The sequence below is a fragment of the Microcaecilia unicolor genome, chromosome 1, assembly GCF_901765095.1.
Source record: "Microcaecilia unicolor chromosome 1, aMicUni1.1, whole genome shotgun sequence".
Classification (NCBI taxonomy): Eukaryota; Metazoa; Chordata; class Amphibia; order Gymnophiona; family Siphonopidae; genus Microcaecilia; species Microcaecilia unicolor.
Genome location: NC_044031.1, coordinates 690,522,692 through 690,548,509, shown reverse-complemented (window position 1 = coordinate 690,548,509; position 25,818 = coordinate 690,522,692). Strand labels below are relative to the sequence as shown.

At 47.5% G+C, this 25,818-nt stretch overlaps 1 protein-coding gene across 1 annotated transcript in view; it reads right to left on the bottom strand.

Moving 5' to 3' along the window:
• VPS13C (vacuolar protein sorting 13 homolog C) overlaps positions 1 to 25,818 on the bottom strand; it is a 992,635-nt gene that overhangs the window by 700,285 nt on the left and 266,532 nt on the right. The window contains exon 25 of the mRNA XM_030188422.1: positions 18,806 to 18,942. Coding sequence (XP_030044282.1) covers positions 18,806 to 18,942 — 137 coding nt within the window. The remainder of the gene's footprint in view (positions 1 to 18,805; positions 18,943 to 25,818) is intronic.

The following is a 25,818-nucleotide window of genomic DNA, read 5'->3' as shown; positions in this document are numbered from 1 at the left end:
TTGAGCTGAGTGGCAAAGAGGTCCACTGAAAGGGTGCTCCACACTCATAAGATCTCACGGGCTACCCTCATATTCAGTGACCACTCGTGAGGTTGCATTATCTTGCTCAGCCTGTCAGCCAGACTGTTGTTTATGCCTTCCAGATAAATGGCTTGGAGAAACATGCCGTGACGGCATGCCCAAAGCCACATCTAGACAGCTTCCTGACACAGAGGGCGAGATCCGGTGCCCCCCTGCTTGTTGGTGTAGTACATTGCAACCTCATTGTCTGGTTGAATCAAGATAATTTGGGTGGATAGCCAATCTCTGAAAGCCTTCAGCATGTTCCAGATTGCTCAAAGCTCCAGGAGGTTTATCTGAAGAGCTGTCTCCTGAAGGACCAGGCTCCCTGAGTGTGGAGCCCATCTACATGAGCTCGCCACCCCAGGAGAGAGGCATCTGTCATCAGCACCTTCTGCGGCTGAAATATTTGGAATGGGCGTCCCATGATCAAACTGGATCGAATTGTCCACCACTGGAGAGAATGTGCAAATTCAGTGGACACCTGGATGACATCTTCTAGGTTCCTCATGGCTTGATGCCACTGGGAAGCTAGAGTCCATTGAGCAGATCTCATGTGCAGACGTGCCATGGGCATAACATGAACTGTGGAGGCCATGTGCCCCAATAGTCTCAACATCTGCTCAGCTGTGATTTGCTCAGACGCTCGAACCTTGGACACTAGGGACAGAAGGTTGTCTGCCCAGGTCTCGTGTCGAGCAATGCTCCAATGAATTCCAATTTCTGAACCGGAGTGAGATGGGACTTGGGGTAATTTATTATGAACCCTAGTAGCTCCAACACCTGAACAGCCTTCCGCATGGACTCCCGAGCACCGTCCTCCAAGGTGCGTTTTACAAGCCAATAGTCAAGATAGGGAAACAAATGCACTCCCAGCCTGCGTAGTGACACTGCAACTACCACTAAGCATTTTGTGAACACTCTGGTAGCTGATGCTAGACCAAAGGGCAGCACGCAGTACTGAAAGTGCTGCGCTCCCAGCCGAAATCGAAGATACTTCCTGTGAGCTGGAAGTATTGGGATATGAGTGTAAGTGTTCTTCAAGTCCAGCGAGCCTAGCCAATCTTCTTGAATCATGGGAAGAAGGATGCCCAGGAAAACCATCCTGAACTTTTCTCAGACTAGGAATTTGTTCAGGGCCCTTAGGTCTAGGCTGGGACACATCCCCCCTCTTTTCTTTTGCACAAGGAAGTACCTGGAGTAGAACCCCAGTCCTACTTTCCCTGGTGAAACGGGTTCAACAGAATGGGCCTTCAGAAGGGCGGAGAGTTCCTCTGCAAGTATCTGCTTGTGCCGAGAGCTGAATAAATGAGCTCTCGGTGGGCAATTTGGAGGTTTGGATTCCAGATTTAGAGTGTATCCCAACCAGACTATCTGAAGAACCCACCGGTCGGAGCTTATGAAAAACCACCTTTGGTAAAAAAAACATTAACCTCCCCACAACCGGCAAGTCATCCGGTATGGGCTAATTTACTTTATTTGTTACATTTGTACCCACATTTTCCCACCTATTTGCAGGCTCAATGTTGCTTACATAGTACCGGAAAGGCGCTTGCAGACTCCGGTGTAAACAAATACAGAATGATGTTGTGGTAAGAATAAAGTTCATGTGGTACAGCCATTATGGCAGCTATTATCTGCTGGAGCCAGTCAAAAACCCATCCCTGCTTTTTGCTGGGGAGCAGCAGGGGCCATGGGCGCACACTGTTGACGAGAATGAGTGTGCTGGGGCTGAGCCTGAGTAGGCTAGCGAGACGCCTGAGTGTACCTGCGCCTACAATAGGAATAGGGAGCACACCAGGACCCACCAAAATACCTCTTAGCTGAGGATGTGGTAGCAGAAGGCACCCGGCAGGAGAAGAGAATCCATAGCATCAGTATGCTTCTTGATCTGGTCAACTAGATCTTCCACCTTCTCTCCAAAAAGATTATACACCCAGCAAGGAACATCTGCGATCCTCTGCTAGACCGAACGGTTCAGGTCAGAAACACGCAGCCATGAGATTCTGCTCATTGCTACAACTTGAGCAGAGATCCTAGATGCTACATTAAAAATGTTGTAAGCGTCCCTGGCCAAGAATTTACAACACGCTTTCTGCTGCTTGAGCAGCTGGCAAAAGGGTTCGGCCTGCTCCGGAGGGAGGGCATCATCCAAAGTAGACAGCTGCCGCATCGAGTTACGCAAGTGGATACTCGTGAAGAGCTGGTATGACTGAATACGGGCAGTGAGCATGGCGGCCTGATACATCTTTCTCCCAGAAGAATCCAAGGTCCTAACTTCCCTCCCTGGGGGTGCCGAAGCACAGTCCCTGGGACTCTTGGCTCTCTTGAGAGCGGAGTCCACTACCATGGAGTTGTGGGGTAACTGAGACCTCATCAACCCAGGCTCCCTGTGTATCTGGTACTGGGAATCTGTCTTCTTTGGGACAATGAGGACAGACAGAGGGGACACCCAGTTTCGAATAAGGACTTCCCTGAGTAACTTTTGCAAAGGAGCTGTCACTGCCTCTCTAGGTGGATAGGTATAGTCCAGGACCTCGAGCATCTCAGACCTGGGCTCAACCTCCATGTCTACGGGGAATGGAATAGCCCGAACCATTTCCTGCACAAAAGATGAAAAGGAGAGGCTCTCAGGAGGAGACAGTTTCTTGTCAGGTGAGGGGAAGGTTCAGAGGGAATCCCAAAGGACTTATCTGAGGAGAAGTACCTGGGATCCTCCTCTGACTCCCACGATCGCTCCCCTTTGGTATCGGAGAGCAGTTCCCTCAGTGACTTCCGAGACCGAACCCGACTCGATGCCAAAGACCCATGGTTCCGATGGCGATGTCGAGGGGCCGACCCCCACATGGACTGCGGCGAAGCTTCCTTCATTGACGTCGATGGAGAGTCGACCTGGGTGGCACCCAATACCAAAGCAGCAAGCGGCGTCGAGCTTGAGGACCTCACCACGGGTGGAGGGCCAGACACATAAGCATAAGCACCGTCACACTGGAAAAGGACCCAAGGTCCATCAAGCCCAGCACTCCGTCTCCGACAACGGCCAATCCAGGCCCCAAGAACCTGGCAAAAACCCAAAATTTAATAACGATCAATGGACTTTTCCTTCAGGAATCTATCCAGACTCCCCTTTAAACTCAGCAAGGCCAGCTACCATCACTACATTCTCCGGCAATGAGTTCCAGAGTCTAACTACGCGCTGAGTAAAGAAAAACTTTCTCCGATTCGTTTAAACCTGCCACATTCTAATTTCATCGTGTCCCCTGGTTCTATTATTGCTAGAAAGTGTAAACAAATGCTTCACATCTGTCTGCTCTACCCCACTCATTATCTTGTAAACCGCTATCATATCACCCCTCAACCACCTTTTCTCCAGGCTAAAGAGTCCTAGCCGTCTTAACCTCTCCTCATAGGGTAGTCGTCCCATCCCTTTTATGTTCAATAATTTTTTATTAAAGAAGTTGCAATTTAACATTGTAATTGAGTCTTATGTACAATCTTCTTTATCATATTTCTTGTTAACTTTAACCAATTCTAACACCAACAACTATGCACTTTTATTATTATTATTCTCCCCTCTTTCTTCCCCTCCCTCCCGTCCTCCCTTCCCTATCTACCCCCCCACCTGCCCCCTCCCCCCTCCCTCTCCCTCTTCTCTTTCTATTATATTAACATCTTTCAGTCATCTGGTTATTGATTATACATTTGTAGCGTATTCAATAGTAAACTGCGGGCTCTACCCCCCATCGATTGTATATAAGGTTCCCAAATTGCCAAAAACTCCTTTTTCTTTTTGGGGGTATCTCTCGCATCTCTGGCCTCCCACGTAGCGAGCCTCTGCAGCCCGCTACGCCAGTGCCAATACGAGGGAGCCTCTTCCATTATCCAATATTGCATTATACACATTTTCCCAATGATATTAACTTTATACATGAATTGGCGTTCTGCTTTTCTCAAATTTATCCTGCTTCCTTTATACCCCAGTATACACCTCTGGGGCGTTAGCATAACTGATTTATGTAAGATATATGCACAATATTGTTTTATTCTCATCCAGAATCTCTGTATAGAAACACAGCTCCATAGCATATGTAATAGCGACGGATCCGTGTCTCCACATTTGTAGCATTTACTCTCTGCTATACATCCCGCATAATATGCTTGTTTTGGTGTGAAATACCCCCGCATGATTATACGATACTGAGTTTCCCTATGTCTGGCATAATATAGATTATCTTTAATCTCTGTCATGTGTGTTAGAATGTTAGCTTCTGTAATTGTCTGTCCTAGATCATGCGTCCATTTTTGGGCCACTCCTGTGAGTGACTGAGGTACTTTCAGCTGCATTATGGCTATATGTATCCCCGATACCGTAACTCTTTCTATCCCTGGGGGTAGAAAAAAATGCTCCAACAGAGGGTATAGCTCTCTAGTACACCCCTCTCTCATCAATCTAGTCATATACATTTTCATCTGCAGGTATGAGTACCAATCTACGTTGTCCTCCCCGACTATCCGTCCCAATTCTCCTTGTGTCAATATCCGCCCTGTATGGTGCAATACATCCGCCACTACCACCACCCCTTCTGTTGCCCATCTGTGGTGTCTAATTGATTGAATCCCCGATTGGAAATCGGCATTCCCCATTATTGGTATCATGTCTGTACATCTAGGGTTCTTCCCCAAAAGACGAATTACATAGTCCCATGTCTTTCTCATTGGGGCTAATAAAAGATGCTGCCTCCACTCTATAGGGATCTTATGTGCCGGGACATGTAATAAGTAATAGGGGTGATATGGTTTGAATAGGCTTCTTTCTATCTCCCATGGGGTGTATTCTTCCGTTCCTAGTATCCAATCTGCCATATGCCTTAATAAACATGCCCAATTATAATCTCGTATATTAGGTAGCCCCAATCCTCCTTTCTGCAATTTCCCCTCCAGATTTTCAAATTTGATTTTTGGTTTCTTGCCCCCCCAGCAGAAGTAGGATACCATTCTCTTTAATTTTTTAACATCTTTCTGTTGCAGGTATAATGGTAGCTGTCGTAGCACATACAGCCATCGGGGAAATAGTACCATGCTATAAAGACTAATTCTACCATTTAATGTCAACGGCAATGTGTGCCAATGGACCAATGTCTGCTTCGTCTGCCTCAGCAGATTATCTATGTTTGTCCTATAAATTTTGCCCGGATCCGCTGTCAGATTTATTCCTAGATACTTAAATTCACCTGTGACCCATCGTAAGGGAAACTCCCCCCTCCACCCCGCCAGCATTGTATCTTGCGTTGGCATACTTTCTGATTTCTGCATATTTAATTTAAAGCCCGAAAATGAGCCATATTCTTTGAATCGTTCTAGTAATACCGGTAATGCCACCTGTGGTTTAGTAAGGTGGACCAAAAGGTCATCAGCGAATGCCGAGATTTTAAATTCATGAGTTCCCATTCTCACCCCTGTGATCTCCTGGTCTTCTAGTATTGTCCGTATCAGCGGATCCAGGGTTAACGCGAACAACAAGGGGGATAAGGGGCATCCTTGTCGTGTGCCTCTACCAATCTCAAACAGTTCAGTATAGTCCCCATTGACATAGAGCCTGGCTAAGGGATTTTTATATAAAGCGGCTATAACCTTCACAAATGACCCTGCAAACCCATATGCTTTCATTGTCCGAAACATAAATCCCCAGTCTACTCTATCGAACGCCTTTTCGGCGTCGAAGCTTATGAGTAAAGATTCTTCTTTCTTTCTTCTCACCCATTCTAATGAGGCTAATATTTGTCTAATATTTTTGACTATCTGTCTCCCTTTAATGAAGCCTCCTTGTGGTAAGGCTATGATGTCTGGCAATATCTTAGCTAGTCTATTGGCATAAATACCCGCCAATAGCTTGGTTTCATAATTAATCAAGGAAATTGGCCTATAGGACTCTGGCCTGTTCAGGTCCTTTCCTGGTTTAGGAAATACCACGATGTCTGCCACTCGGAGTGTCTCAGGTAGACTTTCCTGATCTACTGCCCGCTGGAAGGCCATCATTATTGGGTTCCCAATCTCTGCCTCTAACATTTTGTAGAACTCAGCTCGATACCCATCAGGTCCCGGAGCTTTTTGTAAAGGGCTACTTTTGATTGCCCTGGTTATTTCATCTAAGTCTATGGGTTGATTAATTATTTCCCTCTGAGCTTCTGTTATTTGTGGTATTACTATATTATCTAGATATAGCTCTGGCTCTAACTGGTCTTCTGTAGTTGCCTGGTAGAGCTGGGTATAATAGTCAAGGAATATTTGTCTAATTTTACTCTCTGAATGTGTTACCGTTCCTGAGGGGAGCTGTAAAGTAATCACCCTTTGTGGGCCAGTCTTTTTCCTGATCAGCCCTGCTAGCATTTTGCCTTGCTTATTCCCAAATTTATAAAGTTGATATCTATAGTATATTGCGGATTTAATAGCTCTTTGATGGATTAAAGTATTTAAATTTATCTGTGTGGCTAGTAATTGCTCTCTTATTGTGGCTTGAGCTGTGTCTCCATATTGCCGTCGCAATTTAACTAATTGTTTCCCTAGCCTGAGTATTTCCTGTTCTCGTCTTTTTTTCTTTCGGCTGCAATAAGCTATTATTTCTCCTCGGAGTACAGCTTTCGCTGCCTCCCAGTATAATATAGGGTCTGATGTATGTTTCTCATTATGAGTTTTATATTCCATCCATTTCTCTCTTATATATCTCAAAAATTCCTCATCATAATAAAGCTCAATTGGAAATATCCATTTCCTTCTCTTATATTGCGTATCTTGTCTATTGATGATAATATAGATTGGCGCGTGATCAGATATTACAGTAGCTTCTATGCCTGCCCCTTGTACATCTGGGAGAGCCCCCTCATTAATTAAAAGATAATCAATCCGGGATTGAGTATGATGCGCTCTTGAATAGTGTGTATAGTCTCCGAGATCTGGATTTAATATTCTCCACACATCTAGAGCTTCCAGTGCATCACACATCCAAGCAATGCCTTTCATATGATCCCCTTTTCCTCTCCCTTTGGTATGAGTCTTATCTATAGTTTCATCTGCCACAATGTTAAAGTCTCCCCCTATTACCGTCTGCACTTGCGGATCTTGTATTGTTATTGTTTGGATACGCTTAATTAAATTTTGAAAAAACTTTTTGCTGTACACATTCGGGGCATACACATTCACCAGCAGCATTGGCCTTCCATCAATCTGTACCTTAGCTATGATAAATCGGCCCTCTGGGTCTATATATACATGCTGCTGGGTTACCTGGAGCGTTTTATGAATCAATATTGCTACTCCTGCTTTTTTCCCCACTGCTGGGGCCTCTAATATCGTTCCCACCCACCATGTTTTTAGTTTTGCATGTTCCTGTGTTGTTAAATGTGTTTCTTGTATCATGGCTATCATTGCTCCCTTTTTGCGTAATTCCCCCATTATTTTTTTCCTCTTAATGGGCGAGCCTATACCTCCAACATTCCATGAGTATATTTTCATATCTTTCATGTTATTCCTCCATATTTTGCTTCTAATAGCTGGCTAAGTTCCTGCCAATTCCCGGGCTGCTGTCCCAGCTGCAGCAGTCCCTCATAATTACCATATGTCTTACATTGCGACTGAAAGTGTCTATAACCAAATGATTCCATCCCCTTTCCCCTTTGAGAAGAAGTTACCTTTGTCTTTTCCTTTTTGCATATATTGCATCCCCTCCCCCTATCTCCTTTCCCCCCTGCCCTCCCTCCATCCCTTAACATTAACCAAACTTTCCCCCCCCGTTTGGCTGGTCACAACTAACCAATGCTTACCTCCCCTCCCCGCTCTAGTCTTAGTCTAATTTCTCTTTCCCCCTCCTCCAATAAGGATACTATACTATTAACATCATTCGCTCCCTTTCTTATGTGTATAGTAATTACTTCCCTACTTCATCCCCTATAAGGATTTCACCTATAGCATGTATGTTTGTACATTATCTTCTCCCCTCTTTTTTAACTTTCAATTCAAGTCCAACTACAACATTTACCAAGTCCTGTTCAATGTATGCTTTAAGTTCTTACAAACTCTCCTGCTCTCGTCGACCGTTTCAGATTCACACAGGTCAAGTAGATCCAGTCTCTGCCGGCTCTGCTTCCGCTGCCCTCTCCAAGTCGGCTACAAAGGCTCCCGCTTCTTTCTCCGATGTAAATATTTTTATATTTCCATTATGTGTCAGTTTCAAAGTGGCGGGATATTGCAGTGAGAAGCGAATCTTCATCTTAAATAGTTTTGAACATACTGATGAAAATGCCCGCCTTTTTGCTGATATTCCAGCCGAATAGTCTTGGAAACATAGGATCTTCTTGCCTTCATAAGTTAGAGTCGCTGCCGAGCGTGCTGTCTGTAGTATACACTGTTTGTGCACAAAATTTAATATCTTGCAGATTACCACTCGTGATGTATTTTTCCCCATCTGGCGAGTTCCCAGACGATGAGCTCGCTCTATTCTCAATGGGCCTATTGACTCTGGAAAATCCACCTGTGTGTTTAGCCACTGTTCCAGGGTTTTTTCCAACTGACGGGCCCCCAACGCCTCTGGCAGACCCACCAAGCGAATATTGTTCCGTCTGGAACGATTCTCTAAATCTTCGATTTTGTTTTCCATGTCTGCCACCAGTTTCTTCATGTTTCCCTGGTCCTTCTCCACTTCTGTTATGCGATCTTCCACCGCACTGGTCCGTGTCTGGAATGCTACACATTCTTTTGTCAGTTCTCCGATTTTAGCGTTCAGCTGTTCCAGCTTGCCGTCCAGCTTTTGATCGATCGGGCCCAGACGCCGCTCAAGCAGATCCTCCATTACTACTGTTAGTTCTGACGTTATCTCCGCTATCCACGCGGAGGAGACCGATGTTCCCGCCTCAGGAGGAGACGCCGCCATTTTGTATTCGGTCGTCTTTCCCCTCTGCTTGTCCCGCGCCGCTAATCTCGCTGTCATTTTCAGTTTTCACCAGCTGTACTGCCGACAGGAGCGCTCCCCAAATGCTGTGCTACAATTTTTTATATTTTGAAGGGTTCGATTCTTTTGCAGATTCGCAAACGGGTAGGTCGGCGACGGAGAGAGATTCACCCGCGACCGCTCTCCATCACAGCATCACGTGACCCCCCCCGTCCCATCCCTTTTTATCATTTTTGTCGCCCTTCTCTGCACCTTCTCCAATTCATTTATATCTTTTTTGAGATGAGGCAACCAAAACTGAACACAATACTCCAGGTGCGGTCGCACCATGGAGCGATATAACGGCATTATAACATCCTCATGTTTGTTTTCCATCCCTTTTCTAATAAAACAACATTCTGTTCGACTTCTTAGCCACCGCAGCACCTTGAGCTAAAGATTTCAACGTCCTATCCACAATGACTCACAGATCCCTTTCTTGATCTGTAACTCCTAAAGTGGAACCTTGCATAACATAGCTGTAATTCGGGTTCCTCCTTCCCACATGCATCACTTTGCACTTGTCAACTTTGAACTTCATCTGCCATTTGGACACCCAATCCCCCAGTCTCATGAGGTCTTCTTGTAATCTTTCACACTCCTCCTGCGACGAGACGACCCTGGATAACTTTCATCTGCAAATTTAATTACCTCACTAGTTACTCCCATCTCAAGGTCATTTATAAATATGTTAAAAAGCAGCGGTCCCAACACAGACCCCTGAGGGATCCCACTAACTACCCTTCTCCATTGAGAATAATGACCATTCAACCAGTGGTGTGCTGGAGCCGACTCGCAAGAGCTGGTTGTTAAATTTACTGGCATCTTGCGAGCCGGTTGTTGGCCCGTGCGAGCCGGCTTGCCTCTGCTCCCCCCGCTCGTCCATCTTCCATCTGCCCTCTGCAGATCTACCGATAGTAGCCCTGGTTTCCTTCTTGTGCCACCGCCCTGCCTTTAAAATTTTTATTTTCCCTCGAGGCGCGCCAGCGTTGAAGCGAAGGCAGCAGGCTCAGCTCGGTTCCAGCCTTCGTTCCGTTTCTTCGCATCATGGCTCCGCCCTCGCGCAAACAGGAAATACGTCAGGCGATGGCGGAGCCATGATGCGAAGGAACGGAATGAAGGCTGGAACCGAGCTGAGCCTGCTGCCTTCACTTCAACGCTGGCGCGCCTCGAGGGAAAATAAAAATTTTAAAGGCAGGGCGGCGGCGTAAGAAGGAAACCAGGGCTACTATCGGGGAGCAGAGCTGCAGAGGGCAGACGGAAGATGGATGACCAGGGGAGTGGGGAGGGCTGGAAGAAGGCAGATGGAGGAGAGGAGGGCAGGCGGGAGATGAGGGTTGCTGGACATGGGTGGGTGGATGGAGGGAAAGGGAAGAGGAGGGTTGCTGGACATGGGTGGGTGGATGAAGGGCAGGGGAGAGGAGGGTTGCTGGACATGGGTGGGTGGATGGAGGGCAGGGGAAGGGAGGGTTGCTGGACATGGGTGGATGCAGGGCAGGGGGGACAGGAGGGTCGCTGGACATGGGTGGATGGAGGGCAGGGGGGAGAGGAGGGTTGCTGGACATGGGTGGATGGAGGGGAGAGGAGGGTTGCTAGACATGGGTGCATGGAGGGCAGGGGAGAGGGGGTTGCTGCTGGACATGGGTGCATGGAGGGCAGGGGTGAGAGGAGGGTTGCTGCTGGACATGGGTGCATGGAGGGCAGGGGTGAGAGGAGGGTTGCTGCTGGACATGGGTGCATGGAGGGCAGGGGTGAGAGGAGGGTTGCTGCTGGACATGGGTGCATGGAGGGCAGGGGTGAGAGGAGGGTTGCTGCTGGACATGGGTGGATGGAGGGCAGGGGTGAGAGGAGGGTTGCTGGACAAGGATGGAGGAGAGGGAAGGGAGAGAGAAGAAATGCTGGACATGGATGGAGGGAAGGGAAGAGTGAGGAAGGAGATGAGAAGAGGGAAAAGGAAGAGAGGAGAAAAACTGCACATGGATGAAGAAAATAGGCAGAAGCTGAGGACCAGAAATGAAGAAGAAAGGAGGAAAGTAAAGAAATAAATGGAAAGGAAGCCCTGGAAACGGAGTTAAGAGGACAGATAGCAGCAGAATCGGATACTGGGCCAGCATGAGCAGAAAAACAAAGTCACCAGACAACAAAGGTAGAAAAAAATAATTTTATTTTCATTATAGTGTTTGGAATATGTCCACTTTGAGAATCAGGTGCTCAACATTAAAAGTTTATTACTTATTTATGGCATTTTATCCCACATTAAACATGAATTGATTGCCCCCCCCCCAAGGCTCTCTCCCCGGCTATAGCCAGCTCTGCAATTTGGGGGGGAGGGGGCGCAGAGGTGGACGAGGGACGCAGAGGTGGACCGGGGAGAGAGCCTGTTAAACATTTACCAGCACACCACTGCATTCAACCCTACTCTTTGCTTCCTATCTTTTAACCAGCTCTTAATCCATAATAATACACTGCCTCCGATCCCATGACTCTCCAGTTTCCTTTGGAGTCTTTCATGAGGCACTTTGCAGCAGATGGCACAAAAGACGCAAACATCCCCGACACCGATGCAGACTGACGCACCAGTCCTTGCAGAAGCTCTGGAAGCAAGGCCCAAATGTGCTCGTCGACAGCCACTATCAGAAAAGGCTGCGTGGCCGTTGGAGCAGTCGGTGGCAGAGTCGCCTGAGGCTCGGGAGCAGGAACCGGGCTACTGAGAGAATGACGCGTCGGCATCTCCTGTATGGAGGGGGAGCGGTCCTCCCGGCATCGACGCGTCTCGGGTACCGATTCGCTCGGCGCCCTGGAGCTCCCGGCAACGTGTAGGAGAACGGTGTCGGTGCTTCTTAGCCTTCGCTCAATGCACCTCACCGAGGCTCCTCGGTGCTGACAAGAATGACGTCGAATCCCGTCACCTTGGGGTCGGTCCGATGATGGACGGTCCCGGGGGACCTGCATAGTAGTAGAACTCGAGGCTGCTCCCAGTGTGTCGTGGCTTCTCAGCAGCCATGCCTACCTCCACTCCCGATGTCAATGCATCCCTTGACGCCAACGCCGACACCGCAAACCTCGATATCGAAGGACCAGACCAAGCCCCCAAAAGTTTTTCTCTCTGGGCTTCTTGAGCCAGTTGAGTCCTTTTCTTCATACGAAGACAAAGGACACAACGAGCTGGGCTATGGTCGGGCTCAAGGCACTGGATACACCACAAAAGAGTATCTGTACCTGAGATGGTCCGGTTGCACCAAGTACAGCGTTTGAAGCCACTGGGAGTCTCCGATGACATGGAAGGGAAGACTGCCCTACGGAAATCAAAGAACACGATTGTGCCTGAAAAAAGGGCACAAAAAGAAGAAAGACCCGGCCGAGCAGGACTAAGGACGGATGCAGCTAAAAAGAGAGAAATTGGGGTTTGTTTTTGTTTTGTTTTTTAAACAAACAAAAAGAAAATCGAAGGCAGCAGCGAAAAAGCTGAAAAAAGTCAAACAGAGGTACTAAAGGCTCTTCCCGTGCGAACGAGGAGCCGCAGAGAAAAGTGCCACTCTTCATGCAGAAAAAGAAGAATTGAGGAACGTGGTCGCGCGATATTGGGGGGGGGGGGTGTCTTTTCACGCATGCGTGGTGCGGCACTGCACATGCACCAGAAGGCTCTAGCAGAACCTTTTCATTTTGCTATGCATAATGCTGGTTCCCAGGCCAACACAGATCGTCGACCCATCTGTGAGAATAATGCAGACTGCTTGACCTCAGAAAATAATATTGTACCAACTGCATAACCAACAAGACTGTATTCACCCAATGTCCTATTTATAGTATTGTACCTACTTCTGTCCCACAGATGATGTAAACCACACTGAACCCTAAAACAGGGGATATTAGCAGTATATAAGACCTGATTTGAATTGAATCAAGCCTGGCTGTGTTCAATCAGCTGAATCAATTATCAATTAAACATTTGGTCAAATGGTTGATTGAGTAATGAGGCAATTATTTTTTCACATGGGTGATATGACTACTACTACTAATCATTTCTAAAGCACTACTAGACGTACGCAGCGCTGTACACTTGAACATGAAGAGACAGTCCCTGCTCGACAGAGTTTACAATCTAATTAGGACAAACAGGACAAACAAGAGTTAAGGGAATATTAAAGTGAGGATAATAAAATAAGGGGTCAGAGTTAAAAACAGCATCAAAAAGGTGGGCTTTTAGCTTAGATTTGAAGACAGTCAGAGACGGAGCTTGATGTACCGGCTCAGGAAGTCTATTCTAGGCATATAGTGCAGCAAGATAAAAGGAACAGAGTCTGGAGTTAGCAGTGGAGGAGAAGGGTGCAGATAAGAGATTTACCCAGTAAATAGAGTTCCCAGGGGGAATGTAGGGAGAGATGAGAGTGGAGAGGTACTGAGCAGCTGCAGAGTTTGAACTGTATGCAGAAGCAGATAGGAAGCCAGTGAAGTGACTTGAGGAGAGGGCTAATATGAGCATGACGACACTGGCGGAATATTAGTCGTGCGGCAGAATTTTGAACAGATTGAAGAGGAGAGAGATGGCTAAGTGGGAGACCTGTGAGAAGCAAGTTGCAATAGTCTAAGCAAGAGGTGATAAGAGTGTGGATGAGGGTTCTGGTAGTGTGCTCAGAAAGGAAAGGGCAAATTTTGCTGATATTAGAGAGAAAGAAACGAAAGGTTTTAGCAGTCTGCTGAAGATGTGCAGAGAAGGAGAGGGAGGAGTTGAAGATGACCCCAAGGTTACAAGCTGATGAGACAGGAAGGATGAGAGTGTTATCCACAGAAATAAAGAATGGGGGAGGAGGAGAGGTTGGTTTAGGGGGAAAGATGAGAAGTTCAGTCTTGGTCATGTTTAGTTTCAGATGGCGCTGAGACATCCAGGCAGCAATGTCAGACAGGCATTGTTGAATAACTTTGTTCCTTAAATAAATTATAATTTAAAAAACGTGTTATATGCTTACTCAGGTTCCCTTTGCCTAATATTACTTTAGGATTAAAGATCAGAAACCATTCAATAATAGGAGAACTCAGGAGGGGGCAAAAACTTTTCATATCACTCTATGTGTGGTAGGCTGAGAACCATGGAAGCCAGAATTCAGATCCATTTGCAATTTTTGTGTGTCATAAACTAAGTCATTTCACTTTCCATTACCTCAGGTACAAACTTATAATTAGATTTACTATGGAAAAATTAGGTCTTCCCAGCTAATTTTCTTTCCATGAATCCCTAACATAGCAGTCCAGATGTATGGGTTTGCCTTCTCCTACCAGCAGACAGACTGAGAACCAATGAACTAATGACACTACACCAAAGTATCCAGTGCTGCCTCTTAGCTGTCAATATTTCAAGAAACCAAAAAAAAAAATGTACTAATACCCCACAAATCCAGGGAACAAAAACAACCAAAATGTCATCCAACCTAACAAACTCATTTTTCCTTCCCCCAAGACTTCTCCAATAGGCACTTGACCACTCTACAGATCTCCTATGGTGGAATCAGGCTACACTTGACTCGAGATGAGGCATAACCTTTAAGGGTGAGTCATCAGAACCAGAGGAACCTGGTGTCTGTTGCCTCCTTAATCCAGTGGGCCATCATTGCCTTTTACACTTCTTTCCTGGTTCCAACAAAATGAGACAAATAACCTACCTTAAACAAGCGATTGCAACCAGCAAAAACATTCTTCTTCTACAATTTGACATGTCCAGCGCCTTCGATATGGTTGATCATGGAATACTACTACATATCCTTGAATACTTCGGAATTGGAGGCAACATTCTCAATTGGTTCGAAGGCTTCTTAACCATACGATCATACCAAGTGGTATCTAACTCGAATACCTCAGCCACATGGACACCGGACCCTCTTCAACCTAATGATGACACCCTTGGCCAAACTATTATCCAACCAAAATCTCAACCCATATATCTATGCAGATGACGTAACGATCTACATCCCGTTCAAAAATGATTTAAAGGAAATTACTAACGACATAAACCAAAGCTTCCATGTACCTGTATACAATATGTAAGCCGCATTGAGCCTGCCATGAGTGGGAAAACGCGGGGTACAAATGTAACAAAAATTAAATTAAAATTACCTAACCAAAGAAATTCCTCTGTCCTCTTCAGATAACACTAAAACACCCTCCATACATCTAATCAAGGAAGACAGTTTGCTTCCCTTCTTTCAATATCATTAAAAAAAAAAAAACAGAGAAGTAGACTTTTCCAGGTGGAATGACAATGCTACCTTAGGAAGAAAGGAAGGGATTGACCAAATCATTATCTTCTCCCATGAGCACAAAAGGCTCTCAAAAGCAAGACAGATTGTAATTCTGAAATTCTCCTCACTGAACAGATAGCCACCAAAAAATGTTTGCAGAGTGACTCTTCAGCAAAGCTTCTTTCAAAAGTTTCAATGGCCCTGTGCTAGCACCAAAAGCACCAGGTGCTGATCCATGGAAGGCACAACCAGATGAAGGGGCTTCAAATGCTTTTACATCTGGATGCATCACCATTGATTTACTGAAAACTAAACCTCTATTAACAGGTTATGGCTGCTACCTGTTCTTTCAGAGAGGATAGAGCAATGCATTGGTTTTGTCCAAACTATCCTGCAGACAATCCAAGATCTTTAACACCAATGAGGACAATGGCGTCACCTGACAATCATTGCACTGGGCACCAAAGACTTGCCCCACTCTGACATAAGCTAAGGAGGTCAAAGTTTTGCTAGAAACAGGTTATGGCTGCTACCTGTTCTTTCAGAGAGGATAGAGCAATGCATTGGTTTTGTCCAAACTATCCTGCAGACAATCCAAGATCTTTAACACCAATGAGGACAATGGCGTCACCTGACAATCATTGCACTGGGCACCAAAGACTTGCCCCACTCTGACATAAGCTAAGGAGGTCAAAGTTTTGCTAGAAACAACTATGACCTAAGGACAATACCTTCTTTTCCCGAGCCTTGCACTCTCAAGAATTAGCCCATAAGACAGTGCAGAGATACATCCCACATCTGAACAGGTCACTGCACTAAGTCACCACCACTGGCAACAATAGAAGATCATCAATTCTCAATCTCATGAGATCCCATAACAGGAGCTTCTTCCCCAAATCCAAAGTCATAGCTCTCTATCCTCTGAATGACTCAGCCCAGCTGTGGCAACGGCGGGAAGACATAACAACCACCCAAATCAAGGCCATAGATAAACCAATCCCTACCTACCAACAATCTCTTCTTCAGGTAAAAGAAACTTGGAACCTTTGAATTCTTGGCTGACACCACAAGATCCATTATTGCTATTCTCCACCACTGAACTACGCTCACAAAGATTTCTCCACCAGACTCCATTCTCCTGGATCCAGGGTGTACCTGCTCAAATAATCCACCTGGATATTCTCCATCCCAGCCACATGCACCACTCACAACTACATGAGGTGTCACTCTACCCAATCTATGAGTATCTTCCACCTCCTCTGCCAATCTAATTCCTAGTTTTCTATCTTGCTGACTGATATAGGCCACTGCAATGGCTTTGTCCAACATGTGGACTACCTTGTCTGCCAGCAGTGGGCTGAAAGCTCATGGAACCAAACGTATGGTCTCTACTTCTAAGCAGCTAATCAGCCATGAGGTCTCTGTCAAGTACCACCACCACCCTTGTACCAATTATCCCATACAATGGACTTCCCCCTCCATCCAAGGCTGACATCAATCACCAACATATAGATTGGAACCTCCAGATTCATTCCTTGTGGTAGGTAGAATGACCTGTGCCACCATACCAAACTGCTCCTCGCCTCCCCCTCCAGAGGCAGGATCACCTCCAAATCCTGATTCTGAAAAGACCAACAGTAATGCATGTGAGCTCTGGCCCACAGCACCAGATCCAGTGTGGCTGCCATAAAACCTAGAACCAGCAAATAATCCCCAGCCATTAGTCTTTCCTTTTTAAGCAGGTTCTGAATATTGACTGCAAGTTGGGTTCTTTCCAAGGTAAAAAATGCATTCCGCTGTCAGGTGTTGAACAGTGCTCCCAAAACCTCTATGGTCTGTGATGGGACCAATATGCTGTTGGCTGAACTGAACACTTAGCTCTGGGCCAAGACCACCTCACCCCTCCCCTCTCTCGGCTCAAAAGCTGAAGATACTCTGCAGCTGCAAACTATTGCCTTTGTTCTCAGTGCTCTCTAGTATCTCTTTTTTCTTTTTAAACTACTGGCTTTAAAGAATGTCCCCCAGAACTCAAGGAAGAGGACTGAGGCACATACCACCAGAAACGTCTATGGTTTGTGAAAGTGATTGTGGGGGGCGTAGGGGGGAGAAGCACCTAGTGCTACCAGGTGACAGACAAGCCAGTCCCAGCCTTTGCCTTTCCTCTTTTTTTTTGTTGTTTTAGTCAATGGGAGAAACACCAAATACAAAATGACACGGCCTACAAGACCAGCTGCAGACTACATACTGTGCCTCACCTACTGCCATTTCCTCCCCTCACCCTCCCCACTGACAGTTTGAACTTCGTGGGTGTGGCTTGGATCTCTTTCAGGGAGAGAAAACTAACAACTTATAGCAGCAGCTTCAGAGAGCATTTTCCATCTCACAGATAGGCTGCAGAGAATACCTTCTCCTGCTTTAGACTTAGCCTGGCCTCAGAATGACATCCTATAGTATATCTCCTATCACCTTCTCCCACTACTCCAACCAGAGTTACACCTAATCACACTGACCACCCTTCAACATCTTCTGTCCTTCTGTGACTGTTCTCTTGTGCTTGACTGCTTAAATATTTTAAATTTAAATGCTTTACTTTTTGTCTATTAGATTGTAAGCTCTTTGAGCAGGGACTGTCTTTCTTCTGTGTTTGTACAGCGCTGCGTACACTTTGTAGCGCTCTAGAAATGTTAAATAGTAGTAGTAGTAGTACTATATACCGGAGAATGAGAAATACCGACAGCTGGTGGACTGCATAAAATACTTTACAGTATGATGTCATTAGTTGTGTGGTTCTCTGCTTCTATATACTGAAAGAAGGCAAACCCATGCATCTGGATGGGTCTAGAGAGGCAATAAGGAACTCACATTAATCTATTAACACATATTACTGTTATTTAACACATGTGTAAAGTGGCCCCATTGACAATGAGGGCTGTGTTAAAATAACATGCATTAAACCATCAACAGTTTCACAAAACACATTAATTTCTACCAGAATTTAGCACACCTTGAGCTACTAAACAGCCATGAGCTAAACCCAAATTTACTTACAGAAGCACCCAGACCTGTCAACAAACCAGGTTTACATAACACAGTAGTGTGGTTGAAAGTATTTCAAAATGATTCTGCACATAATTTTATACACTATGGAAACAGAAAAGCAAAGGTTATAATCCAGCTTCCATTGAATACTAGGTTTAGATAATAGACTAATTTAGTTTGCTCAGAAGTAATGAAATTTAGGGACATATTGTTCAATATTTTATCTTATCAAAGCACAACTGGATTGAGTAACTAGCTCATTTTATAGTACTGGTAATAAAAACAAAGTTTACTGTAATTAATTTAAAATGCATTCACGGCCACATTATTATGTTCTGCAGACATGACAAACAAACAAGCTCTTCCAAAACTTCCAACCCAACATGGATGAAAGGGTGTTCTATTAAACCACACATGGTAGTAATGTGATGGGAACAGGCGGGTGGGAAAAGAATCTTCAAAGTAGCAGCTAAACAAAACAAAAAAAACATACCTCTTTCACTTCAAACTTGAGGTGAAAATTAGTTAGCTCCTCAGTAGTGGTCTCTACATCTTTTTTTATTTCAGTTGCATCCACTGTATGCTCAACAGTCTTTTGAATTTCTCTAACCTCAACATCATCTTCAGATTCTAAGGGAAAAGAAGTGAAGATATGATAATATAGGGGCTCTCTTTACTAAGCCGCTCTAGCATTTTTAGTGCACGCTAAAATTAGCACACGCTAAACACTAGAGACACCCATAGAAATATACTGCTTAGCTTATCCATTCGGGTGGTCGCCGTAACTCATAAATTCCTGCAAAAGTATCCATCTGGGTTAACTCCAAAAGTAGATCAACTGTAGCACACCAAAAAGAACAAAAATGGATATACAATTTACAAACTGTGGCACGGAAGGGATTAAACGGCCCATTAGAGTGCGAGGCATTCTATTAACTTAGGCTTGGTTTACAGCTCACGCTATGTGAGGGAAAGCATTTCACTGGTCTACAGCTGGTTCATTATGGACGTCATACCAGGGGAGGGTTCCAACTGAAAGAGTTTATTTCGGTCGTCGCCATTTTGTTGTCAGATTGAAAGATTGGAAAAAAAACCCCTTTTCTTGATAGAGTCCTCCTGAGGCAGATGCAAAACAAGGGGGCCCCTTGTCAGGGAGTTACATTGTGCTACAATTGATCTATTTTTGGAGTTAATCCAGATGAACACCTTTGCAGAAATTTATGAGTTACGACAACCACCCGGGTGGATAAGCTAAGTAGTATTTTCTTCTATGATATTAACCTTGTAGGATATTGTTCTAGTGTATTTTTGTTAAAATTCCTCTGATTTTTGGCTACAATAGTTTCTTCTCCAAGTTGGAGTTGTTTTCTAGTGTGGCTTCTTTCAGAGGATTAATGAAACCCGTGATAAAAGACATTTAAGGAAAGACCATCTTTATAGGCGTCCCTGGCTGTTGAGGTTTTTCTTCTTTAATAGGTGATTTACAGGCAATTGCCTTGGTTAATGTTGAGGGCAAATTAAACAGTATTAGATTCATACTATATTTTTGCTCATTGGTATTTTTGTTCATCCATTTTAATATTAATGAGCTGATCTTTACGCAACTGCATGTGTCACAGCTCACTGATGTTGGCTGTATGACGGAAAGAACGTTTTTGCTTTATCAGTAATGCTGCCATAGAATTTCCCAATAACTTATTAATTCTGCTTAATGAATAGGCTCCCTTAAAGAGATTATTCTATAAAGCGAATGATACATACCTGTAGCAGGTGTTCTCCGAGGACAGCAGGCTGATTGTTTTCACGACTGGGTGACATCCACGGCAGCCCCCTCCAACCGGAAGAAAAGTCTCGCGGGAGGTCCTGCATGCGGGGCATGCCCACCGCGCATGCGCGGCCGTCTTCCCGCCCATGCACGACCGCTCTCGCTCAGTTAAATGACAAGCAAAGGAATAAGAAAGAGACAACTCCAAAGGGGAGGAGGGAGGGATGGTGAGAACAATCAGCCTGCTGTCCTCGGAGAACACCTGCTACAGGTATGTATCATTCGCTTTCTCTGAGGACAAGCAGGCTGCTTGTTCTCACGACTGGGGTATCCATAACTCCCAGGCTCACTCAAAACAACAAACAGGGTCAATTGGGCCTCGCAACAGTGAGCACATAACAAGATTTGACCTACGAAGAACAACTAACAGAGTGCAGCCTGAACAGAATAAACTGGGCCTAGGGGAGTGGAGTTGGATTCAAACCCAAACAGGTTCTGCAGCACCGACTGCCCAAACCGACTGTCGCGTCGGGTATCCTGCTGGAGGCAGTAATGTGATGTGAATGTGTGGACTGATGACCACGTTGCAGCCTTGCAAATCTCTTCAATAGTGGCTGACTTCACTGACGCTGCCATGGCTCTAACACTATGAGCTGTGACATGACCCTCAAGAGTCAGTCCAGCCTGGGCGTAAGTGAAGGAAATGCAATCTGCCAGCCAATTGGAGATGGTGCGTTTCCAGACAGCGACCCCCTTCCTATTGGGGTCAAAAGAAACAAAAAATTGGGCGGACTGTCTGTGGGGCTGTGTCCGCTCCAGGTAGAAGGCCAATGCTCTCTTGCAGTCCAATGTGTGCAACTGACATTCAGCAGGGTGGGTATGAGGACGGGGAAAAAATATTGGCAAGACAACTGACTGGTTCAGATGGAACTCCGACACCACCTTTGGCAGGAACTTAAGGTGAGTGCGGAGGACTATTCTGTTGTGATGAAATTTGGTATAGGGAGCATGAGCTACCAAGGATTGAAGCTCACTGACTCTACGAGCTGAAGTAACTGCCACCAAGAAAATGACCTTCCAGGTCAAGTACTTCAGATGGCAGGAATTCAGTGGCTCAAAAGGAGGTTTCATCAGCTGGGTGAGGATAACGCTGAGATCCCATGACACTGTAGAAGGCTTGACAGGGGGCTTTGACAAAAGCAAACCTCTCATGAATCGAACGACTAAAGGCTGTCCAGAGATGGGCTTACCCTCTACACGAGAATGGTAAGCGTTAATTGCACTAAGGTGGTTCCTTACTGAGTTGGTTTTTAGACCAGACTCTGATATGTGTAGAAGGTATTCAAGCAGGGTCTGTGTAGGACAAGAGCGAGGTTCTAGGGCCTTGCTGTCACACCAGATGACAAACCTCCTCCATTTAAAAAAGTAACTCCTCTTAGTGGAATCCTTCCTGGAAGCAAGCAAGACATGGGAGACACCCTCGGACAGACCCAAGGCAGCAAAGTCTACGCCCTCAACATCCAGGCCGTGAGAACAAGGGACTGGAGGTTGGGATGCAGAAGCGCCCCCTCGTTCTGCGAGATGAGGGTTGGAAAACACTCCAATCTCCACAGTTCTTCAGAAGACAACTCCAGAAGAAGAGGGAACCAGATCTGACGGGGCCAAAAAGGCGCGATCAGAATCATGGTGCCGCGGTCTTGCTTGAGTTTCAGTAAGGTCTTCCCCACCAAAGGTATGGGAGGACACGCATACAGGAGGCACTCCCCCCAATGCAGGAGAAAGGCATCTGACGCTAGCCTGCCGTGGGCCTGTAGTCTGGAACAGAACTGAGGCAGTTTGTGGTTGGTCTGTGAGACGAAAAGGTCCACCGAGGGGGTGCCCCACTCCCGGAAGATCCTGCGTACCACCCTGGAATTGAGCGACCATTCATGCGGTTGCATGAGTCTGCTCAACCTGTCGGCCAGACTGTTGTTTATGCCTGCTAGGTATGTGGCTTAGAGGAGCATGCCGTGCTGGCGGGCCCAGCGCCACATCCCGACGGCTTCCTGACACAGGGGGCGAGATCCGGTGCCCCACTGCTTGTTGATGTAGTACATTGCAACCTGACTGTCCGAATTTGGAAGGACAGCCGATCTCTGAAAGCCTTCAGCGCGTTCCAGACCGCTCGGAGCTCCAGGAGATTGATCTGAAGACCTGCTTCCTGGAGGGACCACACCCCTTGGAGAGATGCATCCGTCGTCAGCACTTTTTGCAGCTGAGGAATTTGAAACGGGCATCCCAAGGTCAAATTGGTCCGATTCGTCCACCAGCGCAGCGAATTGCGACAACTGGTGGGCAGGCGGATTGCATCTTCTAGATTCCCGGTGGCCTGGTACCACTGGGAAGCTAGGGTCCATTGAGCTGATCTCATGTGAAGACGAGCCATAGGGGTCACATGGAGAAGGCCATATGTCCCAGGAGTCTCAACATCTGCCGAGCTGCGATCTGCTGGGATGCTCTGGCCCAGGAGGCGAGAGTCAAAAGATTCTGCGCCCTCGCCTCGGGAAGATAGGCATGAGCCGTCTGTGAATTCAGCAGAGCTCCTATGAATTCGAGTGACTGAACTGGTTGGAGATGGGACTTCGGGTAATTTATTCCAAACCCCAGTAGCTCCAGAAGTTGAATAGTTCTCTGCATGGACCGAAGAGCTCCTGCTTCCGAGGCACTCTTCACCAGCCAATCATCGAGATAAGGGAACACATGCACCCCCAGCTTGCGCAGGTACGCCGCAAACACCACCAGGCACTTCGTGAATACGCATGGCGCCGAAGCGAGCCCAAAGGGCAGCACACAATACTGGAAGTGCCGTGTTCCCAGACGGAATCGCAGATACTGTCTGTGAGCTGGCAGTATTGGGATGTAGGTATAAGCATCCTTTAAATCCAGGAAGCATAGCCAATCGTCTTTCTGAATCAGGGGAAGAAGGGTGCCCAAGGAAAGCATCCTAAACTTCTCTCGGACCAGATATTTGTTCAGGCCTCTCAGGTCTAGGATGGGGCGCATCCCCCCTGTTTTCTTTTCCACAAGGAAGTACCTGGAATAGAATCCCTGCCCCTCCTGCCCGGGTGGCACGGGCTCAATCGCATTGGCGCTGAGAAGGGCGGAGTGTTCCTCTGCAAGTACCTACCTGTGGTGGGAGCGGAAGGATTGAGCTGAAGGATTGAGCTCCCAGTGGGCAATTTGGCGGAGTGGAGACCAAATTCAGAGTGTACCCACACCGCACTATTTGGAGAACCCGCTGGTCTGAGGTTGTGAGAGGCCACCTTTGGTGAAAAACTTTTAACCTCCCCCCCGACCGGCAGGCCGTCCGGCACGGGCACTTTTATGTCGGCTATGCTCCCGTGGATCCAGTCAAAAGCCGGTCCCCTGCTTTTGCTGTGGAGCTGCAGGGCTTGCTTGGTCGCACGCTGTTGACGGGAACGAGCGCGCTAGGGCTGGCCCTGTGCCTGAGAAGGCCTTCGGGCTGGCTGGTTGTACCTATGCTTATTGTAGGTATAGGGTACAGTCCGCCGGGCCCGGGAAAAACGTCCACCTGTGGAGGCTGAAGACGCCTGGTGGGAGAGATTGTCGAGTGCGGTTTCCCGCTGGTGGAACTGCTCTACCAACTGCTCGACCTTCTCGCCGAAAATATTATCCCCCCCGGCAAGGGACATCCGCCAGCTGCTGCTGGGTCCAGTTGTCCAGGTCAGAGGCATGCAGCCAAGACAGCCTGCGCATCACTATACCTTGGGCAGCGGCTCTGGATGCAACATCACAAGTGTCATAAATACCCCTGGACGGGAATTTGCGACACGCCCTCAGCTGCCTGACCACCTCCTGAAAAGGCCTGGCCTGCTCTGGCGGGAGCTTGTCAACCAGGTCCGCCAGTTGCCACACATTATTCCGCATGTGGATGCTCGTATAGAGCTGGTAGGATTGGATCTTGGTCACGAGCATGGAAGATTGATAGGCCTTCCTCCCAAACGAGTACAGAGTGCGAAACTCCCGCCCCAGGGACGCCGAGGCGGAATCCCTCAAACTCTTGGCCCTCTTGAGAGCAGAGTCCACGACCGCTGAGTCATGCGGCAACATAGGCTGTATCAACTCTGGGTCACTGTGGACCCTATACTGGGACTCCGCTTTCTTGGGGATGGTGGGATTAGATAAGGGCTTCAGCCAGTTCCGCAGCAGAGTCTCTTTCAGAACATTATGCAGTGGAACCATGGAAGACTCTCTAGGTGGTGATGGATAATCGAGGACTTCGAGCATCTCAGCCCTCGGCTCATCCACAGTAACTACTGGGAAGGGAATGCTCACAGACATGTCCCAGACAAAGGAGGCAAAGGAGAGGCTCTATGGAGGTGAGAGCTTCTTCTCCGGTGAAGGCGTGGGGTCGAAGGGAAGACCACAAGACTCCTCGGAAGAGAAATATCTGGGATCTTCCTCCTCCCCCCACGAGGCCGCCTCCTCGGTGTCGGACAGGAGATCCCTGACCTCAGTCTGAAACCGGGCCCGTCTCAACTCCGAGGAACCACGTCCTCGATGATGGTGCCGAGAGGTGGACTCCTGCGCCAGCGGGGACGAACCTCCCTCCATCGACGTCGACAGGGATTCCACCTGAGTGGCAGTCGAGACTGGTGCCGCAAGTGGTACCAGTGTCGAGGGCCGCATCAAAGGCCAGAGCCAGCCGGCGCTTCCATCAACAGTGCCGAGGGCGCAAGCACCCCCGGCGCTGGGAGAGACTGGCACAGCAGCCCCTCCAGGAGACCTGGGAGGATGGCTCGGAGGCACTCGTCCAGGGCCGCTGTCGGGGGAGGCTGGGGGGTCGGTGTAGGCGTCGGTGCCCGAATCTGCCCGGGTCCAGGAGACAGTACCGGAGTGCCCGATGACCTGCGCATCGACACCTCTTCGATGGGGAGGGGAGCGCTACTCCCGGCGTCGACACTTCTCGGGGGCCGACTCTCTCGACGCCCCGGAGCTCCCGGTACCGTGCGCCGGAGGCGACCGATGACGGTGCTTCTAAGCAACCTTCTTGCGATGCCCATCATCGGCGCTCCGTGGTACTGATGAGGACGTGGAATCCACACGCCTCCTCGGGGTCGGGTCCGACAGGGTTCGGTCCCGATGGCCCTGCACAGTGGGATCAGCCAAGGCAGGTGGAGGCCCACTCAGCTGCTCACCACTCCCAGCACTGGATAGTCGTCGGGCCAAAGGAACCTGTAACTCCTGGGGTCGATGCCATGATCAGCATCGAAGTCGTCGCCACCGGTACCGATGTCGAAGCTCTTGCAGTCGGTGCCGATGCCGCCGACGTCGAAGGGCCGGCGCAAGTTCCAAAAAGACGGTCCCGAAAAACTTGCCTCGCTACCTGTGTCCTCTTTTTCAAGCCGAGACGCAAGGTGCACGCTTTGGGATTATGTTCCAGCCCAAAGCAATGGAGGCACCAAGCATGGGTGTCGGATTGCGAGATTTTCCGGCCGCACCGACCACACTTTTTAAAGCTGCTGAGGACCCTCGATGTCATCGACGGAAAAATCACGGCGGCGAGGTCAAAATCATCGATGGCGGCGGTAAAAAGGCCACAAAAAAAAGGGGAAAAATTACGGACGTGTGGCCACAAGGCTGCGACGGCGGCAAAAAGAAAGGACGAGAAACAACTCGAAGGAAAGGAGACTTTTTCTTGTTTGTCTTTTTTTTAACAAGAGAAGGAAAAAACGTGAAAG